Consider the following 23,676-nt stretch of genomic DNA (forward strand, 5'->3'; position numbering starts at 1 on the left):
AAGTTGCTAGACCAGAACACAATGCCAATTTCACACAATGTTCTCAGTGTCTCCTAACAATCAATACTTTTTGTCAGAAATAAAGCTTTTATGCCTTCATCACATTTCAAAGCAATGATTTGAAACTACCTGATGATATTTACAGACTACCAATGACACATGATGTCAAATCTTTTTTCCTTTCTGTTTCTACTATTTCCTGCTTTTTGCAACAATAAATTAATGGTTTAACACTCTTGTCCCAGTGACAGAACCATCCCAAATACTTAAGGGCAGTACCCAAAATTCATTAGCATTTGCAGTTTTCACTTGACATTTTAAACATCCAGCATTGAAGACTGAGCAGACAAAACAATACTTCAGTGGTCCAGATGAAGTTTTTGTCTAATGTTCTCAGGTAAGAAAGTCTAAAGTTTAAAAACAGATGCAGCATTTTATACCTGATGAAGGAAGACATGCTTAAGTACTGCTGACAGAACTTATGTCAATTTTTTCTTCCTCTTGATATATCTGGTAAACAATTAGAACAAGTTTGGGGTTTTGAGGAGACAGGAAACAGGTGGAAATTAATTTACTACCTCTGTTATCTGACAATACCTCAAACACTCAAAAGCAAAAAGTAAGTTCACAATCCACAAATTAGAAATACAGTTTCTGATTTTCCCAGAAAAAAAAAAAAAAGAAAAATGGAAAAAAAAATACTGAGAGCAAAGGACAGTTATTATTAGTTTGTTCCCTTCATCATGTTTAAGGTAAATTACAGTAATGCCTACAGGTTGAGGGCAGAGGCCAGCTTAGTCAACTCAGCCTTCTCTAGCAATTTACTACTGATTTACACCCAATATAGTCAGAGAATTAACCTATCAGTACATTGTTATATTAACAGTGAAATATTGATCCTTACTCCTTGTAAATTGCCTTTTATAGAACCTTGGTGTGACTTACCTGGGGCCACAAAAAACCTAGCCATTGAAAGATTTACTCTGCTCATGTTGAAGAGGAAAACAAGAAAAGCATTTGGTTGTATAAATTGCTGTATTATTTTCTATCATAAATGTAATGCAGCCATCAGCTCAGAGAAAACACATAAACCATATTACAATCTGTGTGAATCCAAAACCTACTCAAGACAGTTTTACTGGTTTCAACCTAACAGTTGTATAAATGAATGATACATATTTCATTAAAAAAACCAGAAGTAAATCAGCCCAGCAAGAGAGGTACCAATGCAACATGGTTCCACAAATTTCACTTCTTAAATGTTGAGAGTAGGTTTAAAAATACTACAGAAACAATAGAGTTTCCCTTTATCTACCTTTGCAAAAATATAATGAAAACATGCAATCTAAGTTTCAGTCTTAGAGGTGTAGTTTTGAATTCCAAGAACTCAGGAGATATTAGGCTTCAAGGAAAGACTTCTGTGGTGGGGAGTGAGAAGCAGATTTATCAAGCATGCACATGTATCATTCTGTGAGGCTCAGACAAGGAGACCTTGTCAATAAGTGCTTTCTCTTAATCAAGTTCATAATTCTGGGGAGTTCACTCTCCCTCCCCAGGGAGTGATGCTTTCCAGGAATTTAGATGGAACAAAAAAAAAATGCTACTCATACAGTAACTCTCACTGCTTGAATCAAAGAATGACCTTCACATTGCTTTTCAACAGGGAAATGTGGTTTAGATATTCAGCTGAAATGGGACGACAGCCAGCATGAATAAAAAGAGGAAGAAAACACATTGGCATCTACTATGGGAATGGATTCACATTTCAAAAACTGGAAAGTAAAAAAAAAAAAAAGTCATAAAATGAAAAAATATCACACCAAATACCCTGTAAAATCAGAAAAGCTACACAGTCAGGAATTCTGCAGGAGATAAGATGGAGAAGAGTGGTTAAAGCAGCAGTCACCCTGCAGAGCACACGTTTGGTGACGAGTATCAGCGCTGATGTCAGGCAGGAGCATAACCTAAAAGCTACAAAATAAATTACCTCTCACTTTTTAAGAAAAACACCTGACAAGGTAATTTCATGTGCTTTGGCTGCCTCACCTTCTCTGGCATATGGTTATAGAAGTGACAACCAAAAGAAATAGAAAAACCTCAGATAAAAAATGCAAAAGTAACTTCCCAAAAGTTTCAGTGATAAAGAAATAGAAGGCAAATAGAACTGAGGATTGCTATTAAACACATTTTTCTCATGAATTTCCAGTACAAAAAGTGCGCACCCATACCCGGGATTAGTACAAAGCGAAACATTAGCACTCTGGCAAACACCCATTGCTGACACCCCCAGCAGCCACTCTCACTGTATCATGCAGGTCTCATTCTTCAGTGGGCTTAACATTCTTAAGGAAAAGTCAACAGCATCTTGTTTTGAAAACATAAATGTACATTGAAAACTTGCAATGGATTTGAGAATTTGAGAATTTTGGATTATCTATATCTGCCCTTCCTGCACAGAGCTATAGATAGAGCAAGGCTCTTTTCACCCCATGCATGATAAGCCTCCCTAACTCTTCTGCAATTCATGGAATACCACAGTTTTAAAATTGCAACTTTTTCTGCGCAGTGTAGAATAGGATAGACGTGAAAAAAAAAAATCATGGTACAATTCTTTATATATGAATTTTCATTCATTGAAATATCCAGATGTAGCTATTATTTAATTTGTTTAAAGTTTTAGAAAGACTTTTCTGGCTGCTTATTAGATATCTTTGTAAACAGTATTAATTTTGTGAGATTACATTGTTCAATAGCTGTTGTACACATCACATGGCATTATGTGAATTTGATTTTCAAAGGTCAGCATATAAACAGATACACGCCAGCAACATTTGCTATGCGAGGAGGGAAGCCAATATTTTCAGATTCTGCAAAAGAATGTATACTTTTAAAACTACTAACTCACTGCAGCAATACCAACTGATTGTTGCTGAAGGGTTTTGCACTGCTGCCTTTAAAGATATCATTACGTATACTCAGTGAAGTAAGATTAGTTTCATAGACTGGCTTGGGTGTGAAGGAGCCTTTAAGCTCATCTAGTTCAATCACCTTGTTATGGGCAGGGACACCTTTCACTCAGAGACCCATCCAATTTAGCTTTGAGAACTCCCACAGATCGGGCATGCACAGCTTCTCTGGTCAACCTGTTCCTTACATCCTCACAGTAAGGAAGTTCCTCCTGTTATCCGATCTAAACCTACTCTCAGTTTAAAACTATTGTCCCTGTCCTTTCACTACATGCCCATGTAAACAGTCTTTTTTCTATCTTTCCTATAAGATCCCCTCAGGTACTGGAAGGCTGCAACTAGGTCATGGCAAACCCTTTTCTTTTTCCAGGCTGAACAAGCATAATTCTCTCAGCCTTTCCTCATAGGAGAGATTCTCCATCCCTCTAATAATCTTGGTGGCCTCCTCTGTACTCATTTCAACAATTCTTTGTCCTCCTGTGCTGGGGAGCCAAGAACTGGGTGCAGCACTGCAGGAGGAGTCTCATAGAGCAGAGGGGCAGGATCTCCTCCCTGCCCTGCTGCCCACGCTGCTCTGGATGCAGGCCAAAACACTGTTGGCTTTCTGGGCTGATAAGGTTTGTTTCCTTCTAATTTGAACATGCTATCAGAAGTGAAGTTCCCACCTCCTCCTCATGCAGATAGCAGAGTGGCAATTCTCTCACTCTAGTGAACATGCTTTTAATTCCTCTCTCTTCTACAGTATGGACATTGATGATCCTTTCAGCTAAAATTAGTTAAACGAACTGTCTCAACTTGTATGAAAACAAAAATATATTTGCAATTTATTTCAAAAGGCTGTCATAATTTCAAGGCTTAATATTAATGCATTCATTTGTGGATATATTAAATATTTATTATTTTATTTTTTTATATTTATACTTGAACAGAGAAGCAAAATAAGTATACCGCTGTCTCTGGCTACTTGTGGTAAATGTCATGTCTGAAATGAGATCATCACAGATGGTATTCCTACAGTACAGATTTTACTGCAAGGTTTTAATATGCTATAGTTATTCTTTTATTGTGAGAGAGCAGTAAAAGCAGGCCATTCAACATATTCAAGGGAGGCAGGAGCTCAGGGTGAACACAGGCCAGGCAGGTCACCATCCTTGCTGACCAGGGCACAGTCCCACAGTACCCAAAAAAGAAAATCAAGCAGGTCTGGTGATGGGAATCAGGGCCAACAGCAGTCCTGTGATTGCCAGAAAGGCCTCTAGTGACAAACACAGTGAATCAGGTAAAGCAAGGAGTCAAGTCATTGGTCCAGGGCTGGGGTTGGCAAGGATCATGTCTGAGCACGGGACTACCTCAAGCAAGGACCTGACACTAAATGTGGCTCCAGAGACAATGGTGCGAAGGATCACGACAGTGCTGCTCCCAGCTTCGCTCTTTCCCATCCAGCTCAGGCTGCCAAGCCCTGGCAATAGGGCTGGAGGAGAGGTCACAGGGCTTGTGGGTGCACTCTGGGCACTGACATTTTTTTCAACTTTATTCAAGTTATAGTTTTAAGAATTCTATTAAAAGGCAGTAACATGCTTCTGCTGATAATTACATAATTAGATTATTTCTTGATAAATTGTTTAAAAGGATACTGAGAGGGCACCCCCAGTTTCTGATGTTCTTCCCGATCTTTTCTCAAGTCTTAGCAAAGCCTATTAGTCAAGGAGATGCCTGGTTTTGTTCTAGCATCTGTTAGAAAACTAGATCATGAACTATTGCCTATAATTTAAAATGTTAATTTCAGTGTCAAAAGTCTGCCCACTGAATTTAAAGGTTTTCCCTTTGATAGAAACATATGGGTAACATGCTGGAAGCACAAAAATATTAAGAGGAATCTAAGATGTCAAAGGCCCCCACGAACTAGAAAAAATTTAAAATTGAGGTAGCTCATTCACACTTATACTGGAAAACAGAAGAACCAAAGGAAAATGAGCATTCTCAACTATGACATTTTCCAATGTGTCACATTTTTATGTAATTAATTTTTTGCAAGAGCCTATTGAAGCATTTCATTTCTGCTCTCACTGGCAACAGCAACACGTAACATCTACCATCAATTAATCAGGCTCTCTGCAGAAAATAGATTTTTTTTGTGTGTGACAACCTTACGGGTAGGTGGTTCCAAATCAACAAGAATCAAAGTAAAAAAACTTTGAGCCACCCTGAGGCTGTTTGGTTTTGATTGCCTATTTTTCTGTCAACATACTGCATCAATATTGTTGAAAGAAAATTTATAAGCATAAATCAAGATCATGGTGCATATGGTTCTAAAACAGAAAATATATTAGGGAATCCAGTTTTAGCTAGAGCTTGCTGATCTTTAGTGCTAACAATCTGTATGTGTTGGCATTTTAGTCAATTTTTAGTGCAGCATATTAGCAATAATTCCTTAATGTCTGTGAAATAGTTTGAAATATTAAAGTCTAGACCAGTATTTTACTGAAATAATATTGATTTATACCCCTTTATTTTCTTGACTGCACTGAGAAACTCCAAGGCTTTCTCTCCCCTTGCTGGATTACTGTTTAAGAGTTTCTATACCACAACCTCAACACTAAAACATTTTGGTATACACACACATTCCTTTTACGTAATAACAATCAATCCCAATGAAAAATACACACAACTGTGCTCTTCACTTTGATCTTATTCTCACAAAAAGTGCCGGAGTACTGAGAAACACACAATGAGATGAACCATGCAGGTGCTGGGTCTATAGGGATGGGTTGGGTGGGGAGAGGCAGGGCTGTCCTGCCAGCTCTAGCAGACCCTCAGTGTTGTAACCCACTATCCAAGATGTATTAAGAATGGTATGTCTCTTGAATCCTGTGAGTCCTGTAATACCTATGTTCTGACCCTATTCTCTCTACCTTGTCCTATTGGCAGAATGCCAATTGCCCCTGCCTCTTCCTGACCCTAGAAAAGATCCCTGTTCTTGGGAATCTTCCTCTTTTGCCTCCTAGACACCATGAAGAAATAAACATCAGAACCCCCAGAAAGAAAAGAGCCTCTTTTGTAACTTTTACCCTAGTTCATGCTGTTGTCTCAGGCTTTCACTGCTACAGAGCTAACAGGGTGCGGGGTAAACCTCAGAAAATTGGCAATTGGCACCCAATGTGGGGCTTTTCACGCCAAAGCCCCCACACATAGCTGTAAGTCCTATTATAGGGATTCAGTAAGCCCAAGGACAGAAATCTTTTCTACGGTCAGAACGAGGTGGGGGGGGGAATTGGCATCCTGCCAATAACACAAGGCAGAGGGAATAGGGTCAAACCATAAGTACTACAGGGGTCACAGAAGTCAAGAGAGATACCATTCTTAATACATCTTGGATAGTGGATTACAACACCTCAGCAGGACACAGCTGAGCCTGGCAGCCAAGTGCGACCCATGGCAAACCAGACAGAACTCATGAAGCAGCTTCATGCCCGAGAAAAACCCAACTGGAGCAGAGCAAAAGTGTGAAGGAGAAAAGGGGCAGAGAGAGAGATTGCCACTACTCCCCCACATGTGCTGCTTGTGAGGGTAGAAGACTTTGGAGTAAAAAAGCAAAGCCTGGGAAGAGGGGAGGAAAAGTGTTGTTCTAATGTTTATCTTTCTGTTTCTCACTGCCTGAGCCTATCCCAGTTGACAATTTCCATCAAGCTGAATCTCTTCAGCCTGTGCAGTAACTGGTAAGCAATCTTGCTGTCCTTGTCAGGCAGGGAATGGGTAAGCAGCTTTGTGGGAGTTTTTTCATGGAACCACATCAGATTTTATGGATAACTTCAAATTAATTACAGTTTAAATCAAAAATAGATTTTGGTATATCTTCTTATCACAATTCTAGAGTGCTGTGAAGTGTCAGGTTTGCAGTAAATTTTCTCTTAATCCTTGCCCACTACTTTTCTAAATTAGATTTTTCTGCACATGTCATATGTCCTGTATGTTGTTAACTCATGGCTTCAGGGAAATTCTCTTTATTGTAGTAATTGACAAGTTGGCTAATTCTGGTTAATGTTAAAAGCTGTCTTCAGTGTAGGATTCCATACTAACATGTAGCTTCTTTTTTTAAATTCTTTTTTATTCTATCTACTTTATTCTATCTATTTTTCTGCAAGGCAGAAAAAATTACTTCGATTTTGCAGCTGAAGAGTAAGGCTTAATTCCCTTACTAGTAAGAATTTAACAAACAATGGTCTGTATTCACAAATTCTGCACAATATTTAACTGATTTAAACCATACAAAGCCACCTAAGTGGATAGGGTTTGCACATGATTTTGGCTTTACATGCATTTTTCTGAGACACCTGAATATGATCCTTTTAATATTCAGGGAACAAAACAGACCCATTATTCCCTCAGCTTAGAACAGCATAATAGATTTTGCTTAAGTGCACAAAGGTCAATTTTTAACCAGCTATTTTAAATTAATTCCCCCCCACAGAATGTGATAATACTGTGTAAAATACTTTTCAGAAAAGAAATACCCTTTTTTTTCTCCTGTATCTGTGTCATAGTAGAAAAAGGAATGCAATCCATACTTTGGGTAGACATATTATTTAAATATAGTAATTCTTCAAAAAATAAGTAAAAGAAAACCATCTGGTGTGATTTTAAGTACAGTAATTTCACGATTACAAGCTGCACCATTTTGACTAAAATTTTGGTCCGAATCCAGAAGTGTGGCTTGTAATCTGGAGCGGCCAATATATGGACAACGTTCTGAAAGTTGCCACCCCATGAGAGAGAGCCCACAGCATCCCCAAGCCAAGCTGGAGCCCGGCCAGCCGCGTTGGAGGGGCTGGCAGAGCCGGGGCCGGCAGCGCCAGCTAGGCCAAGCAAACACGGTGGCAGAGATGCAGGCGTCAGGCAGGGGAGAGCGAGTCCAGCAGCAGCAGCAGCGGCCGGCCCTGAGCAGCCCTGCCGAGCGGCAGCGCCGAGCTGGGCCACCCAGCCCTGTTGGCACCGCCTGGCCCCAAGCCAAGCCAGTAAACTCCATGATCCCACGATTCTGTTACTATTTGGCAACTCTGTGAAAGTTGCACGGGGATCATCGCTGCGAACGAAAGTGCGCCTTACAATCCGGAGCGGCTTATTTATGGAGGAAAAACAAAACGTTGCCAACACCCCGGAAGCACGGCTTATACTCCGTGTGGCTTGTAATCGTGAAATTACTGTAATTATCTGCTGCTGCATGAAACTCTCACTACACAACAAGAAAGCTATTAAATTTGCTTTGAGATGTGTGTGATATGTAGACAGTTCTTGAGAATATTTGGACATTTAAATGTATTTTTCTTCCTCACATTCAATAGCAAGGTTGATGTTCTTGCACAGTTACCTTACTGAAAACTGAAGCTGAGATCTTGGAGGACAAAGGAGAACAAATCTTTATTTATATGAATTACAGCGAATGTGTCACCTCCTGTGACTTAGCAAATACAGAACCAAGAATTATCTGTCAGTCAATTTTAGTTTATAGTTGAGTCATGCAATCCGCTATACAAGTAATACCAAGTAAAGAAATAAAATGTTCCATTCCCTCAAAGTATTAAATATTTAAAACAGCCTCCTGGAAAAGGAGGAAACAAGGATCATATGCCATGATCAGAGTTTCATTGACACAGTTCTGCAATAGACATTCTGCCTCCAGAAACAGAATATACTGGCACTCATTTGAAGTTTGATTGTTTAAAAATGCCATTAGTTATTCAAAAAGACTTACCTTAAAATATAAAGCTGCTGTTAATCAAAACAAAGGTATGGAAGGTACTGGGTGGACTTTCTTGATGATTTCAATAACCAATCAGGTTTAGAGTAAAGTAGGACAAATAGTGAAAAAAAAAATCACCTATTGTGGGAATACAACTAGAGAGCAGAACTGCCAGTACTGCTCAGCTTGCCACTACCAATGTGGATCTGTTAGCCATAGTAGACCCAAGCCTTGGCAGAAGAAAGCGGGATTTTGGGGAAGGAATGCAAAAGATAAGAAGGTGCTTGGTATGGAGTGCTTAGCCTGCAGTTTCTAGGGGATTTACGGGAAATATTTTATCTGCCTGGTTAGCTTAGATGAGGCCTAGATTTAGCAATGTTATCTAGTTACAAGTAAGCAATATACCTTAGTTACACAAATATTATTGGGGCGCTATTTTTAATAACAATAGAAAAAGTATATAAACTTTGCTTTGTGGATCAATAAACGGCTTCATGGCACCTTGCAGATCATGAAGATGCCGTCCCTTCTTTTACACCGCCGTCAACCTATGTACGTTATGTCCTAGGGTGGCTTTGTGATGCTTGTATCCCAAATCAACTGCTCTGTTTATGCTGGATATTAAACTCTGCAACTTTAAGACAGGTTCTGAGAGCAAAGGGAGAGAGAAGAGGTGCAGAATTCATTTTCAGTGACTACACTTGCTGCCTCACATCCTTCATCCTTCACACAAACTGTCGTCTGCAGTGGACAGCAGCAGAGGGCTGCCCTTGGCTTCTAGTTAGTTTTTTTTTGTTTGTTGGGTTGTTGGTGGTGGTGGTTTTGGTTTTTTTAGCTAGCTGAGGCAGAGAAGCTCCCTGGACTAGTGCTTATTTTTCTTTTTCTTGGAACGGACTGGCCCTGCTCTGGACTGAAAACCCAGAGAAAACCAGGAACTCACACCTGTGGCCCCCAGGGTTGGGATGTGGCATTTTCCAGTAGGACAGACAGAGAGACTGAGAGCTGAGCTACACCCCACAATAAGGACTTTCTGAATTTGCTGTATCTTCAGAACAACAAGAGATTTTGTTGTTCAATATTCTTAATTTTTTATGCTTCTGAACACTTTGCATGTTAAACAGGTTTTTTCCACTTTTCTCCAAGGAAATATTTTCCCAAGCCGTCTGGGGCAGGGGCCTCTTGAATCTGCTTTCTAGAGGCACCGCTTTGGAAGTTTCCTCCCAAATTTGCCCTAAACCTGAACACATTAGTATTTTCATTGCACCTCTGAAGGGATACATTTCTTGAAAGTAAACAGTAAATGAACCTGAAGGTATAAGTGGCAACAAAGAACATTTCAAAGGAAAACAAAATGAGAAGAAATTACATAAAGATGGGCTAGCACTGGAACAGGAGCTGAGAGAAGTAGAATTGCCAGTCTCACCTGGCTTACTCTCAGTTGGTCTTGCCTCAGTAGATGTTGAAGTCCTTTAAATGTCATGACTTTCTTTTATACCAAAACAAGAACACCAGTAACATGGAAAACCAACATATTGGCACAGAACAAATTTAACATTTTACAGGTGTTTTCATTGTGGCTGGTCAAATTAATAACCCTTCTGTTCCCTACAGTCAGCATTTCCTAGAACTGTACTGTGGTATAGGAGTACAGACTACTGAATAGGCGCCTTCGTACAGACCCATAAATTTAAATATCCTAAAAGTCATCCTACACAGCAAATTCTGTGTCTCAGCTGGCCATTCTGGGCTCCCTGCTATGGCACATGGAAAGGTGCAGGCAGTTCAGATCCTAATTCATGTGCCTCATTACAGATGCCTACCTTCAAAGCATCTCTTTTGCTCTAAGGAGAGTTTGCTACAGAATGGCTACCAGACATCAAATTTAGATAAATCCAAATAAAGTTCTTGAGCTCATGGGCCCATTAGGCTTCTGAATGCCCCTCAGACACAATCTGATACAGTTGAGCTGTTTCAAAAATTTTCTTAGACATAAAAAAGGATGATGTATTTGCACTTCCATCCTCAATTAGAGATACCTTAAATGAAGGTTACAATATGCCAGAATTATTACCCAACACAAACAATGCTCTTGTTTCTGTTGGGTAGCACCTCAAATCATGCTCTCTTAGGTAACTGAAGTCTGCTAAGTTGTTTTTTCAGTCAATAATTACTTTCAGTATACAATGTAACATTATAATGTAATATAACAGCAGAAAAAGCTAATTTCTGTACAGGAAAAGAGAATATTTTAACATCCACATATGTTGTATTCCATAACAGTACAGTATATATGGAAGCTTTCCGGCAGTTGCTAGATGATTACAATATTTTGTTCTTATTGTAATCCTGTGCCTTAATAGATCATTTACAAGCAGAACTCCAAGAACTAACCCCAGTAACTGTTTTAAAATATATAAATCATTAAAGGCATCCAGGGCTATTGTTATGGCTTCAGGCCTTCCACAAAGTAAATTAAGTTATTTCAAACAAGAAGAGCAGTTCAGTCACTAAGATCTATAGTAAAATTAAACAGATACAGTGAACTACCACAGCAGTAAAATCTGTAAGAAATTATATACCCACTATACTTCTAAGAACTCTAATGTTTCCAATTAACAAAGTTCTCTGTGGCTTCAAAGGTAGTTGTTCCAATCTTATTTTGTTTCGTCTAAGTAAATTGATAGCTTCTGGTTTTCTCATTAGATAAGCTGTAAGGCATCTAATTTTACTTTTCTCTGTGATCTCTTGAATTAGAGGCAAAGACTAGAATATAGTCTATTCTACACACAAATCTCTTAACAATTATAAACCAGGATGCACTACTGAATGGTGAACTGACATGAAAATGAAATGAAAACATTTTGGAAATGCAGGGAAGTTCAGAGAATAGGGAAACACTCCTTATACATTGTATTTAAAGGCTAAGACTATGGGTGGGTGTTTCCCAACACTACATGCCAAAGACAGTATTTACCACAGGATCAGCTAATCTTGTATAAAGAGGTTTGGTCCCAACCTTGCTCTGTGTTGAGGTATTCAATGCAGGTGTGCATGGGGACTGCTACCATGAGGAGAACTTCACCAAAACAAGCCACAGAGATACATTGAGTCTGGGAAATTCAAAGCAATTCATACCTAGTCATACATCTTAATTTCCTTCAAGAATCTCTCAGTTGGTCTTAATCTTGGTAAGCTATGCAAACATTTCATAGGTACTAACTAAATTTTGAAAGTCAAGTGCAAAAGAAGGACACTTTGAGCTCTCTATTGTTGTTGTAGCAGGGCTCACATTAGAGATAGAAATTAGACAAGACACATTCTTGTTTGTTAAACAACATGGAAAGAGTCTCAGTTTATTCTCCCCCACAACTCAGCCCACAGACTCCAGCTCCTCATTGACTGACTACAGCAAGCTACCACCATAGGCTTCCCTTGCAGATTCAGACTGACCCCACAGCAGCAATTCTCTCTCTTATTTAGTCTTTCACTCACCTCTCACCCCACCTCTAGATTATTCCTTAAATTCTTTCTGTTTCCTTTTCCTCAGGATCCTCCCCTGATCAGCCAACCCATAGTTTTATCACACACATCCTTATTGGATATATCTGTGACCTATTAAGGGTGAGGCTGATTTTGGTAATTAACTCAGCTGTGACTCCTCAGGGGCAAGGTTGCCTGTAATCCCTTCTCCTACAAATTGTTACAAGAATGATACTAGTGGACCAAGCAAAGCTGATGGGCATTTTAACATTGATCACCCAAAGGCCAGCTTGTCATGCACTACTGTAGTTAAGGGGTCTGATTGATCTATCCTATCTAACCCTAAAACTTGTTAGCTTAAGTTCTTATTAGTCAGCAGAAAGAAAGAGTCCTGGAAGTCGGTTCTCACCTAGCCAGGTTACAAAGAATGAAACAATACATGAATTTCCTCTTTCTCTCTATTGACCAAAAGGTCTTGATGATTAGCTTAAGCTTACCTATCTAAAGTTAGCAGAAGTAGATGTCACCTTGAAAATGTTTAAGCTTTTTAATTTGGTAACTTCCAACATTCACAGAATCACTCTTTATTTAGGAATAGTGCCTCTCCTATCTACTATAAAAGAGATACCACTGTAAGCAGACTACATCTTGTATACTACAGGAGTTTTGCATGTTACCTGTTAAATACAAATCAAAGTATTTGGAACATTTAGACAACAAATGTATGTGTTTTTCAATTCAATCAAGCTTTTAGAAGCTAATAGCTCCCTCGCCCTTAGAAAAATACAAAATCAGAGCTGTGAAGACACTGCCACACCCTAAGGAAACAAAATTATAAACCATGAAATACACCGGATGTGTGCAGTATGTGACCTGACACTATGATTTCCTTGACACTTTCCTTAAGAGTTCATTAACAGAATTTAATTTAACTTAGTTTATGTTAAAAAAGATTCCTTATATGGAGGTAATGTTGAAAATACACATTTTTTCATTATTTCTCATTATATTTGCTTAATTTGCCTTTTCCCCAGTGATAAGATGAGCCACATATAATGTTAAGGCAACCTGTCCTAGTCAAAAGCAGTGCTAGAAATCTCAGTTGAGAAATCTTATCTAAGTTTGGAACTGATGAGCAACAAACCCAAACAAAACCAGTTTTTCAAGACAAGTCTGTCATCTATGACATTAAGCATAATTCATAATAGAAACCTATCTACAGTATTTTCACAGTTTAAAAAAACAGCACTAAAGGGATAAAGTATTATATGCATTTTCATTCAAATTATTTGCAATGATTTCTTTATTTAGCAGTCTGTCACTAGAAAAAATATTGTCTGAGACTATAGATGGGAAATGAAACGAAATGTGAAAACTAGTTCTTGAATAGTTAAATTAGTTGTTTTAAAAGCTTCTGTATCACTGCAGTTTCTCTACTTTGAATTTACATTCTAACGTCTCCATACAAAAGGTCAAAAGCAGTTTTGAAGATGACAACTGCCATTAACCTTTGTTAGTTGTTCCAATTTAAACACACTGAAAACTTTTGTGGCTCCAAATCATCTTCCTCCCCTTCATCCTCAAACTAATATAGTTAAATTGGTTTTGGTGTGACTTACATCAGATCAATACACATCCTTACCATTTTTATTACATGTTGAATAAAAGTATTCCAAAAACTGCAGAGCTGACTTACCATTTTCTTCCAAGTACATCAGAAGGATGCTGCTAGATTCAGTCCCTTCTACAGCATAATCGAGTGCAATATTTCCATTAACATCTTGTAGAAGCACATTTGCTCCAGCCTACAGACAAGAATTAAAAGCACTTTAGGTTTTTGTACTAAAATCTCAAAGCACAACTGGGGTTCTTACACAATCCCATTCAAAAACATTTCAAAGCTGAGGTTCTTAGACAGCAGGCTGATTATAACTTGAAACAAAACCAAACACACAAGAAGGCAAAGAGAAAATGAAAGAGTCATGAATGTCAAAAAGCTGGCTTTGTTTGAGACAGCTGACCCTGCTGCTGTCCAGTCTGGCTTTGCTACACAGATGTCTGAGTTGCTCATCAGTGAGTTTTGGAACCATCACCATTTGCAGCACAACACTTTAGAATCAGCTGTCACTGACTAGTCTGCCTTAAAACACTCCACCAGTAGCCAGTAGTGGTTCAAAAGCTGAGTGACAAGCAGCACAGACACCCCTGCAGCAGGGATGGGCAGACAGCTGCTCTGGGTACCCTTGTCAGCTGGCCTGACCTCCAAAGGCTCATCCATCAATCCAACCTCAAAGAGAACATCCACTGCTAAATAAAATTGCCATTTGTCACCAACTGGAGACAATGAAAGTGAGCTTGATGATTTCAACTGTAATCTCTGAAGAAGCCAGGCTGAAATTTCTCTAAGTTTCATTCAAAATTCAACATAAATGAGTGACAACTAAGAAGAGCCCCTGAGGGTGAGGGGTGATGAAATGAACAGGTTCATGAGACGTTTGAAAAGATACCACCAGCATGATAAGAAAACTTTTATTTTCTATATTAAATATTGTTAATGTAAGAATTTTTAGGAAAATCATTTTTCTTAAGTAAGAAATCTCTCATCCTTGAAATTATCATAAATATCTGGTTGAGATAGAAGCTTACATTACTACTATTACATCATTAGAAGTTGCATTATTAGTGAATTGTCATGTATCTTCTTTAAAAGGTTGTAACATTAATTAATTTCAAATGTTCCCTCTATGGCTTTTAATGGCAAGAAATTATGAAATAAGTGTGACCTCAGGTAAATTTAATTACTTTTCTTCACAGCTTGTATGATAAAGAGTTTAGCTAATAAAAATGAGAAGTACCAAGGACTGCCTTTCTCAAAACCACAGCAGCAGAGGTCAAATGTAATATGGAATTATTAATAGAAGACATGACTGCCTTTTTCAGGAGCTTTCTATGTAAGTATTGCATCAAAGAAAAATTGCAATAGTCTCAGGTCCTGCCTCAGAGTAAAATAAATGAGCAAGTTCATGTAGGTTTTATGTTATCAAATTTGAAGCTGAACTGTTATTCTGAGATGATCTGAGTTTCCAACACAGTGACCAGGGGACAGACAGGCATCCAAAATGACTCATCTCAGCTGTCTCAAACATCACTAACATGCTATTAGACCATATCCTACACACCAAAATAATCTGTCCTCCCACAAAATGCACTATTTTCTTCTAATCTTGTTGCACTGACTGTAAGGGGAATCTAGAGAGCAAATTTGGATTGGATGTATATCTTCTGAATTTCTTCCTACTCCTTCTTATTTCCAGCATTGTGATACGATTTATGACTCCCAAATGAAAAATACATCTACCTACCATTACTCAAAAAAAAAAGAAAAAAAAAGAAAAAAAAAAAGAAAAAAAAAGAACAAGAGCCCGGGAATCTCCCTTTCTGAGGAATGTGTCCTTATTTAAAGATTTAAAATTATTTATTTCCTTCTGTCTTTCTTAAATCCACAATAATTTTTGTATCAGCAGTCTGGTGAAAACCATATGAAAAGCTGTGCACTTAGACCTCCAGCCATCTCCAGTATTCAGGGACAGAGTTCTAACTTCTGGACTGTATGCCCACAAACTCAGTGCCATCACAACAATATGGACAGCAGTGTTATCTGGTTTAGGTATTGTTTGAGGACTCCTAACTTACTCAGGTCCCCTAAGGACCTGGGGGAGACCTAGGCATTTCTCTGCCTAGGTACTACCTCTTGCCTACCTTCCCAGCTAGGCTGTCACAGGTTTTGCACCCAGACAACATCATGCTCAGAAGGCTTGCATAAATTTTTTTTCAAGATACCAAATCCCACAAATCTAGCTGGCTCCTCTTTGTGGCTCCTGTAAGACTTGTTTGAATCTCATTCATTAGCAAAGCAAAGGGAATAAAGTTGCTCTACACAGTGTTGTGGCTTAGGTCATTAGCACTGGATACCACTTTACACATATTCATGATGCTGAACAGATGAGGAACAGTTCTCAAGGCAAAGATCAAAAAAAAAAAAATGCTAAAGCTAAAGACTTCACCACATTAGCAAACCACAGACAACGAAATAAAAGATTAAGTGAGATTGAGCAGCTGCTCTCAGTTCAAAAGCATGTCTTCCTTCCAACTCATTTCAACAACAGATTTTCTGTAGGCAGGAAATTATTTCACAGAAATCATAATACAGCTACTAGAAGAGCTGGGGAAAAAAGAGTTTTTAATGATTAAAATTATAGATCCTCCCTTGACAGTTCCCTACCTGCTGCCATCATAATTGAGTGTTGCCTGCTTAGTAAGAAGAAAACTGACAGACAAAAGCTGAGTAACCTCTTTTGTGTTCTCTTTATGAGCACAAAACAATCTAGAAACTATTTCACCAAATCTAAATATTGTCTCTCAGAACACTGATTGCAGTTTTAATACTTTCATTTTAACTTTTTTTTCACATAAACCTTTAAGGAAGATTCTTCCCTATGACACCACAGATTCTTAAGATATTTGGGAGATAAAAAACAATATATACACACTCCAGAGTAAAGAAAAGGTTCTGTTCCAGAGCAAAAGATAAAAAGCAACCCATGAAAAAAGCTGATTCAGGACAAGAAGTCTACCATGCAGGATACCTATTTCTAAATATTTACTTTTACTCCTCGTCCCCCTGGGCTTGACAAAGAAATTAAAACATTCATAAGCTATTTACAAAGATACACAAGTTCAGTATATCCCATGGCGAAAAGTACAGCACCTCAAAGCTGCTCTGGCTTCAGTTTTGGCTTTTTTGACCCTTTATGTAGCTTGCCAAAAGAAAAGAGAAAAAAAAAAAAAGTCAACATACTCCCCTTGTGGAAGACAAGAGTGTGTCGAATAGAAAATCATTCTCCAAATAGGGATATCTGCTGCACAGATCACCCTAGCAGCCTCCTCCCTTTCATACTTGAAGAAAAGCAAGTAAGTGGAAATTTCACCTGTACAAAAGCAATCCTTTAAAATCCCATTCTTCATCTTTTATATGGTAATTTCCATCACTGCAGTCTGAGGGGGCACACCTGCTATTTTATTAAACGGGAATTGCAGTAACTCCAGAGCTTCAAAAATATTATATTATATTTTACAAATAAAAAACGACATCTTCTCTCATAATTTAAATTACAGTAATTTCATAACTATAAGGCGCACCGGATTATAAGGGGCACCTCCGGGAGTCAGCAAATCTCGCAACTTTGTACATTATATAAGGTGCACTGGACTATAAGGCGCACTTTTTTTTGCAGCAAAGATCCATGCTGCACACAAGAAAGTAACAAATTAGTAACGGAATCCTGCTATCGTGGAGTTTACTAGCAGGGGCACAATTTGCAAACATTTTTCACAGATTGGTGTAGCCTTTAAATGCAGCCCCAAGGGTCCTCCCCATGTGTGGGGCCTGGCACTCCCATCCGCCCCCGGCTGGTGAGGTGGGGCTCGGGGCGGCCGCGGTTCAGGGTGGCTCGGGGCTACCCATGGCTTTGGGCGGCTTGGGGCGGCTCGGGGCCACCCTCTCCCGGCCCCCGTCGCGGCTCAGTTCTCACTTCCAGGTTGGCAAATTTCGCAACTTTGTCCATTAAATAAGGCGCACCGGACTACAAGGTGCACTTCTGGGTTCAGACCAAAATTTTAGTCAAAAGGGTACTCCTTATAGTCGTGAAATTACTGTACTTGCAGTTATTTAAGTTCCACATCAAAACACCACCATTCCTCAACCATAATGGATGCCAGACCTAGGCATAACTTTTCCCCAAAAAAATGGTTTTAATCAATAATATCTTATGTATTGAAACCTGAACTACTAAAAGTATCAAAGAAATGCGAACAGGGGTGTCATTAGAGGGGGAGTTTCCAAACTGAAAATATTTTCTTCCTTTCTTTCCAGAGTGTCTCTTAGCAAAATAGTCTGAAAAAGAACCCAAACTCCATACCTATACATACAAATTCAGAGTTAAAATCTGTGGATCACAAATCAAAGTAACAACTGTTAGGTACAGTTTTAACAAATTACATTAACAGATGTTTCATGCATGCCTTACATGGGCTTGTGTAGCTATAGAGAAAATGCAAGGAACAAATCCTCCTGCTCAGATAATTTCCTTCATAGTAGGGCATCATGTTAAGGCATACTCATGAAAATAAATGTCCCCGTTAATACACATAGAAAGGCCTCTGACTTCCTTTTACACGGACTTGCAGAGAGCACAGTTCTGCAAACTGGGCTGGCCCAGGGCACCATTTACAGGACTCTTTCCATAACCTTGAATCAATGGTTACTTGCAGCAGGAGTTTTCACCTCTAACACAGGAAAGATACTGATGATCATCTGTCTGCAATATTTTTTCTATTTCAGGGCTTTCAACTCTGTAAGAGTTGCTACTGTCTATAAGCCCATGCCTGTTACATTACCAAAACTATTCTTTCATACGGAATAGGAACTGTCTGCCATCTGGATGAGCTTAAATTGTGATATAATAAAGGTCTGAATTCATTTTCAGCATGCCTGATCCCACCCACATCATAAAAACACAAACACAGAGCTCAATCCCTTATGTCTGTGACAACACAGCCTACAGAATCAAAGCTGAATTCAGAGCCTTATAAATGCCTTCCAGGCACATAAAATAAACTGAACAGGATAAAACACATATCTCAAAAAAAACCACTTTCTAGTAATCGGGAGATAATGCAGTGCTGAAAATTTTATGCCAATATTTTACAAAATTGCTAAAATACATGCACTTTCATTAATTCAAATTCATGCTATGCTACTACTTATTTTCATCATAGGTACATTCTAAACCAGTCAAGGAATAAATGCAGCTTGATATTCACTGTTCCTTGCATAAGTAAAGTATTTCATCTGTTCTTTGGATAAAAGTTCTTTAATTCATAGCACTTCTGGGTTTCATGTTGCAAAAATGGGCACCAAAATCTGAATATGCAACTTAACTGCTCATCAAAACAGATTTGCTTTTTTGCTATAGTCTAAAAATTAAGATTGGTGGGTGCTTGCCAGTGTGCATAAAGAACACCACAGTGTTCCAAAAATCCCAAGTGTGTATCTCTGTGGCATGCTGGGTAAGAAAGGGTAAAAGTATGTGCCAATACAGTGTCTGTCCATAAAAAAAATTGTATAGTTGTGGATCACCAATGCCTACAAAAATCCCCAACTGTATTTGAAAACATACCTCTTGATTGTTGAATTACTTCACAAAATAGTAAAAAACCAATACTTTTAAATTGTCAAAGTTCCAAAACCATTTTGGCAATCATTTAGTTCATGAATAAAGCATTTTTCCTCTTTAAACTAATAGAATGTAGGCAATGTCAGTTCACAGAAAAGATTTTCAATAGAGTTAAAAAATAAAAGGCTGTCATGGCACATATTAGAGATCGCTTGACAGGCATAGTCTGTTTGACTAATGCATGCAGAAGATAAAAGAATTAGCACTGATGACTGAAAACGAGAGACCAACATTTTCCCATCTGTTTGTGCACCATGGGGACTTAAACTCTGCCCATCAGCTAGAAGGCATGAAAAAGGCAAAGAAAATCCCACTCAGTTCCAGTACTGAACACTTCTGAAAACACTCTAGAAGTGTAGTATGCTTGTAATAGCATCTTTCAAAGTAAAATACAACTAAGCATGCAGCTATGAAATAAAAAAGTTAAAAGCTACTTATTCAGAAATGGTCAAATAAAAAGTAATGTTACCACTATTTCCATGCCCTAGAACTACAACAATCATCAGGACTGGGGATCATTCTATTACTTCTAAAGGAGTACAGATTTGTACTTGGATCTTAATCAGACAGCAAGCTGTCTTTCATGGTTGTTCTTCCTATTCTGAATCCTAGTACACAACACCAAGGTTTCTTGGAATTTATGGTCTTAATTTCTAAGCTGAATATAATCTGATTTCCTTGGCTTAACTCTGCCTCAAGGAATTATTTTTATTTTCTCTCTTCTCCCACACAACTATCTGGAAATGCTGAGAATCATCCAGCCAGTTTGACTAGAAATTGGAAGAACATAATTATTTTTGTAATACCCATTTCTGTTTCTTAACTTCCATAGTTCATTCTGAAGTTTTTCAACAACTTCAACTGATCATTTTTAACATCATGAAAATCTCTACCTCCAATGCATTACTAAATTTTGCCATACAATTTGAACACTAATTGCTTCAGCCTAAGTTCGTCTCCATATGCAGTCACTACTGGTTTTATATGTGTGAGGAAACAGGCATTCATGAAATCTTGCTTCTATAGGCTAGATGTGCATTCAGGCATGAGACATTTTAGTTTAGCCACAGTGTAGGGCAAATGAATCTCTAGTTTCTGGTGGGACAGGCCATGGGCAGAACATATTCAATTCCAGGGCTCCCACATAACTATGAGTTTAAACATTAAATTCTCCAATCTCTGCACATATGGTTTATTCAACCAGAAATTACAGGAACCAACCTTACTCTCAAGATACACATTTGTCTTAATATAATATCAATATTTCAATATTCTACATGCCAAAAATTTTCCTTCTATTAAAGAAGGTGTTACATTGAAGAGCAGCTAATGCAGAATTAGGTATCTATTAATTTCATCTCCAAAGCCAAGTATGACAAAAAAGAAAACAATAACTGTGTTTATTTCTTACATTCCTACTTTATGGAGGCACCTCTTGATTCCAAATATGTGTTGCAAATTTTCAGTGAAGGTTTCTCAGAAAAGAGACAAAATGATGAGTCATTAAGGTATCAGAAGGGCTCTAAGAGCCTGAAGACACTCCTTTTAGCTTAGTATGCAAAAAAAAAAAAAGTTATTTAGAATAATTACATGACTTGGATGTACCTGCTTGAATGTCACAAAAATAAATTGACATGATTTAACTCTTTTAAAACCCTTTTATCTGATAGGATGAATAAAAGAGAAAAAATTCAGAATCTATTTTCTCACTGAAATTTTGTATTTTTACTGAAAGTGGAGGTAGACTAAAGAATTGAAGAAATCAAAGAAAACTCGACTTGTATATTGTATTTCACCAAAAGCCCTCTTTGCCTAGAATAGCATTCTCATTCTGTTCTATTATTAAGACACTGCAGCAAAAAACCAAAAGATCAGAATGAGGTCAAAAAAAGGATAGTTGAAGTACAGAAGGAGGGGTATTTGACTTGATATTGCCAGCTCTCAAATTATTTGGCAAGAAAAGGGAATTAGAAAGGAAACTTCAAAGAGCATGGATGACTAAAGAGTAAAATTCCCCCATCTGTTTCTGCACATGGGACTTGCAAACTTCCCATCAGTAGCAGAGCATATGGGAAAAATTGAAATTATTCAAGCACTGAATGCCTCTGATAACAGTATAGAAGCACACTTTATTCTAATTTTATTTTAACTGTAATCATTAAAAATTATGACAGGCACACAGAAAAAATGATCAGTCCCTGTCTTATATAATACTACAACAAAAGGTCACTTTTTGAAATTGCCTTTTATTTTTAGAACCAACAGAAAGAAATCCTCCTTCACGCAGTAGGGAGTGAGCCTTCGGAATTGTCTGTCAAAAAGTCTTTTAATCTGACACCACAGTTAGAGTGAACAATTACTTTATAACCATTAAGCAAGCTTGTAATTACATAAGGTCAAACAAATCTCATACTTTAGGAATTAAAAAGATTACTCCCTGGAGTTAGCAAGAACAGTCACTTGTATACAAAATTGGCAGTTAGTAAGGCATAGCTTTATTGTGAGCAAAATGGAGATAAGAAGCATCCTCTGATGATCCACTACTGCACTGATAAGTACAAATAAAATATAAGACATCGAGGTTAAAGTTTTACTAATATGTTTCCTTACAAAGTTCTGTGTTTGTATGTATATACATATATATACATGCATATATATGGGAAAGTAGTTACACAGATATATAGATATAGAGATTATATAGATTATATAGATAATTGATATAGATTAGATAGATATAGATATAGATGATAGATATAGATAGATATACAGATAGATATAGATTCAGATATAGATATCGATAGATAGATATAGATAGATAGATACAGATATATAGATAGATATAGATGATATAGATATATAAATGATATGCATATAGACAGATATACACACACTCCAAACAAAATTGTGGGAGAAAGTTCTGCCTTGTAGTGTCACTTGAAAGCTTCCACCCCTGGTCCACCAGAGATGAAGGCAGAACAAACAACACAACCACATGGCTGCAAAGAAAGGAAGTTGATTTTGATGGCTCAGTAAAGACTGAAAGCCGATTTTGAAGAGCTTCTAGTTTACAGGTTCAGTGCAAATAACATAAATGTAGAAAGTCTTACTAGGGGCAAACCTCAAGGCCCTGTTTAACATGATGGTCTTCTTAATCCCCATGATTTGGGAAGCCATCTTCCCCTCCTTTCTGTGCACACTGTCATATCCATGTCTATATATTTATGTAACTTGGGAAATACAGAAGCTGAATGTTCTGATTTTCATTCTCCAGTCCATTTTGAGATTGCATACAAACACGCACATGTGTGTGTCTGGTGTGTGTGCAGAGTGTGTATACACATGTATGTGCATGTGTGTGTGTAAGTTAGATACACTTGAAATGTCACACACAAATAAACAGCACTACCTCAGGTATGATATCAGATTTTACCATTTTATTAATGCAGAGAAAAAAGCCAGAGCCTATGTAAATGTATATACACACACAATAAAAAGAAATAAAATCGGTACTACATGGCTGGTGTAAAAAGCAAGTGATTAAACACTGCAATAAATGATAGCTGTGTACAGTGTATAGTTTCTGTAAAGATAAATGTATAATGCAAAAAGTAAGAGTACAAAACTTCTATTTTAACACAGTAATTTGCATTTTTGTTATGAGACAGATTCATTGTGTTGATTGATAACATCAGCATGTTCCCAAGTGTACAGGGAAGGGACTGTACAGTGGCTTAATCTGCACTCTGGGTGATGCTGTCTTGCTGGTTAGTAATTAAATCTAGATCTTCTAGAAACAAATCATCATGTGAAATACCAAATCTATTTAGGGAGTTTAGTATGCCAGTCACCTTAATACAAAACTGGCTTCTCAGAACTTCAGCATGTAATTAGGGAACTCACCAGAAAATCAGAAAACTCTATTATTTTCCTGTGCTTAGGTAATGAATAAAGTGCAATAGACAAGAAAATGTTCCAGTCATAGTCAGTAGTAACTTGCAGTGTGGGACTGCAGCAAGTTAGCCCCTAATACAGCTGTGGGGGAAATATACACTCCACGCCAAATTTTGAAATTGATTATATGAAAAGTAAAACATATGCTTAGAAATCCTAGCAATACAAGTATAACCACAGCTGACATTTATATATTAACCAAACTCCAGGCCTATTTGCAATAATTGGTCTCTGTGGATTAATATAT

The 23,676-nt window shown here is 37.8% G+C and overlaps 1 protein-coding gene across 4 annotated transcripts in view; it reads right to left on the minus strand.

Annotated features, from left to right (window-relative positions):
• MYO16 (myosin XVI) overlaps positions 1-23,676 on the minus strand; it is a 374,829-nt gene that overhangs the window by 207,509 nt on the left and 143,644 nt on the right. For all 4 annotated transcript variants that reach the window (XM_033052141.2, XM_033052140.1, XM_033052142.1 and 1 more), the window contains exon 5: positions 13,880-13,988. In XM_033052141.2, the coding sequence (XP_032908032.1) occupies positions 13,880-13,988 (109 nt within the window). The remainder of the gene's footprint in view (positions 1-13,879; positions 13,989-23,676) is intronic.

The sequence above is a fragment of the Catharus ustulatus genome, chromosome 2 (assembly GCF_009819885.2).
Source record: "Catharus ustulatus isolate bCatUst1 chromosome 2, bCatUst1.pri.v2, whole genome shotgun sequence".
In the NCBI taxonomy this organism is placed as follows: Eukaryota; Metazoa; Chordata; class Aves; order Passeriformes; family Turdidae; genus Catharus; species Catharus ustulatus.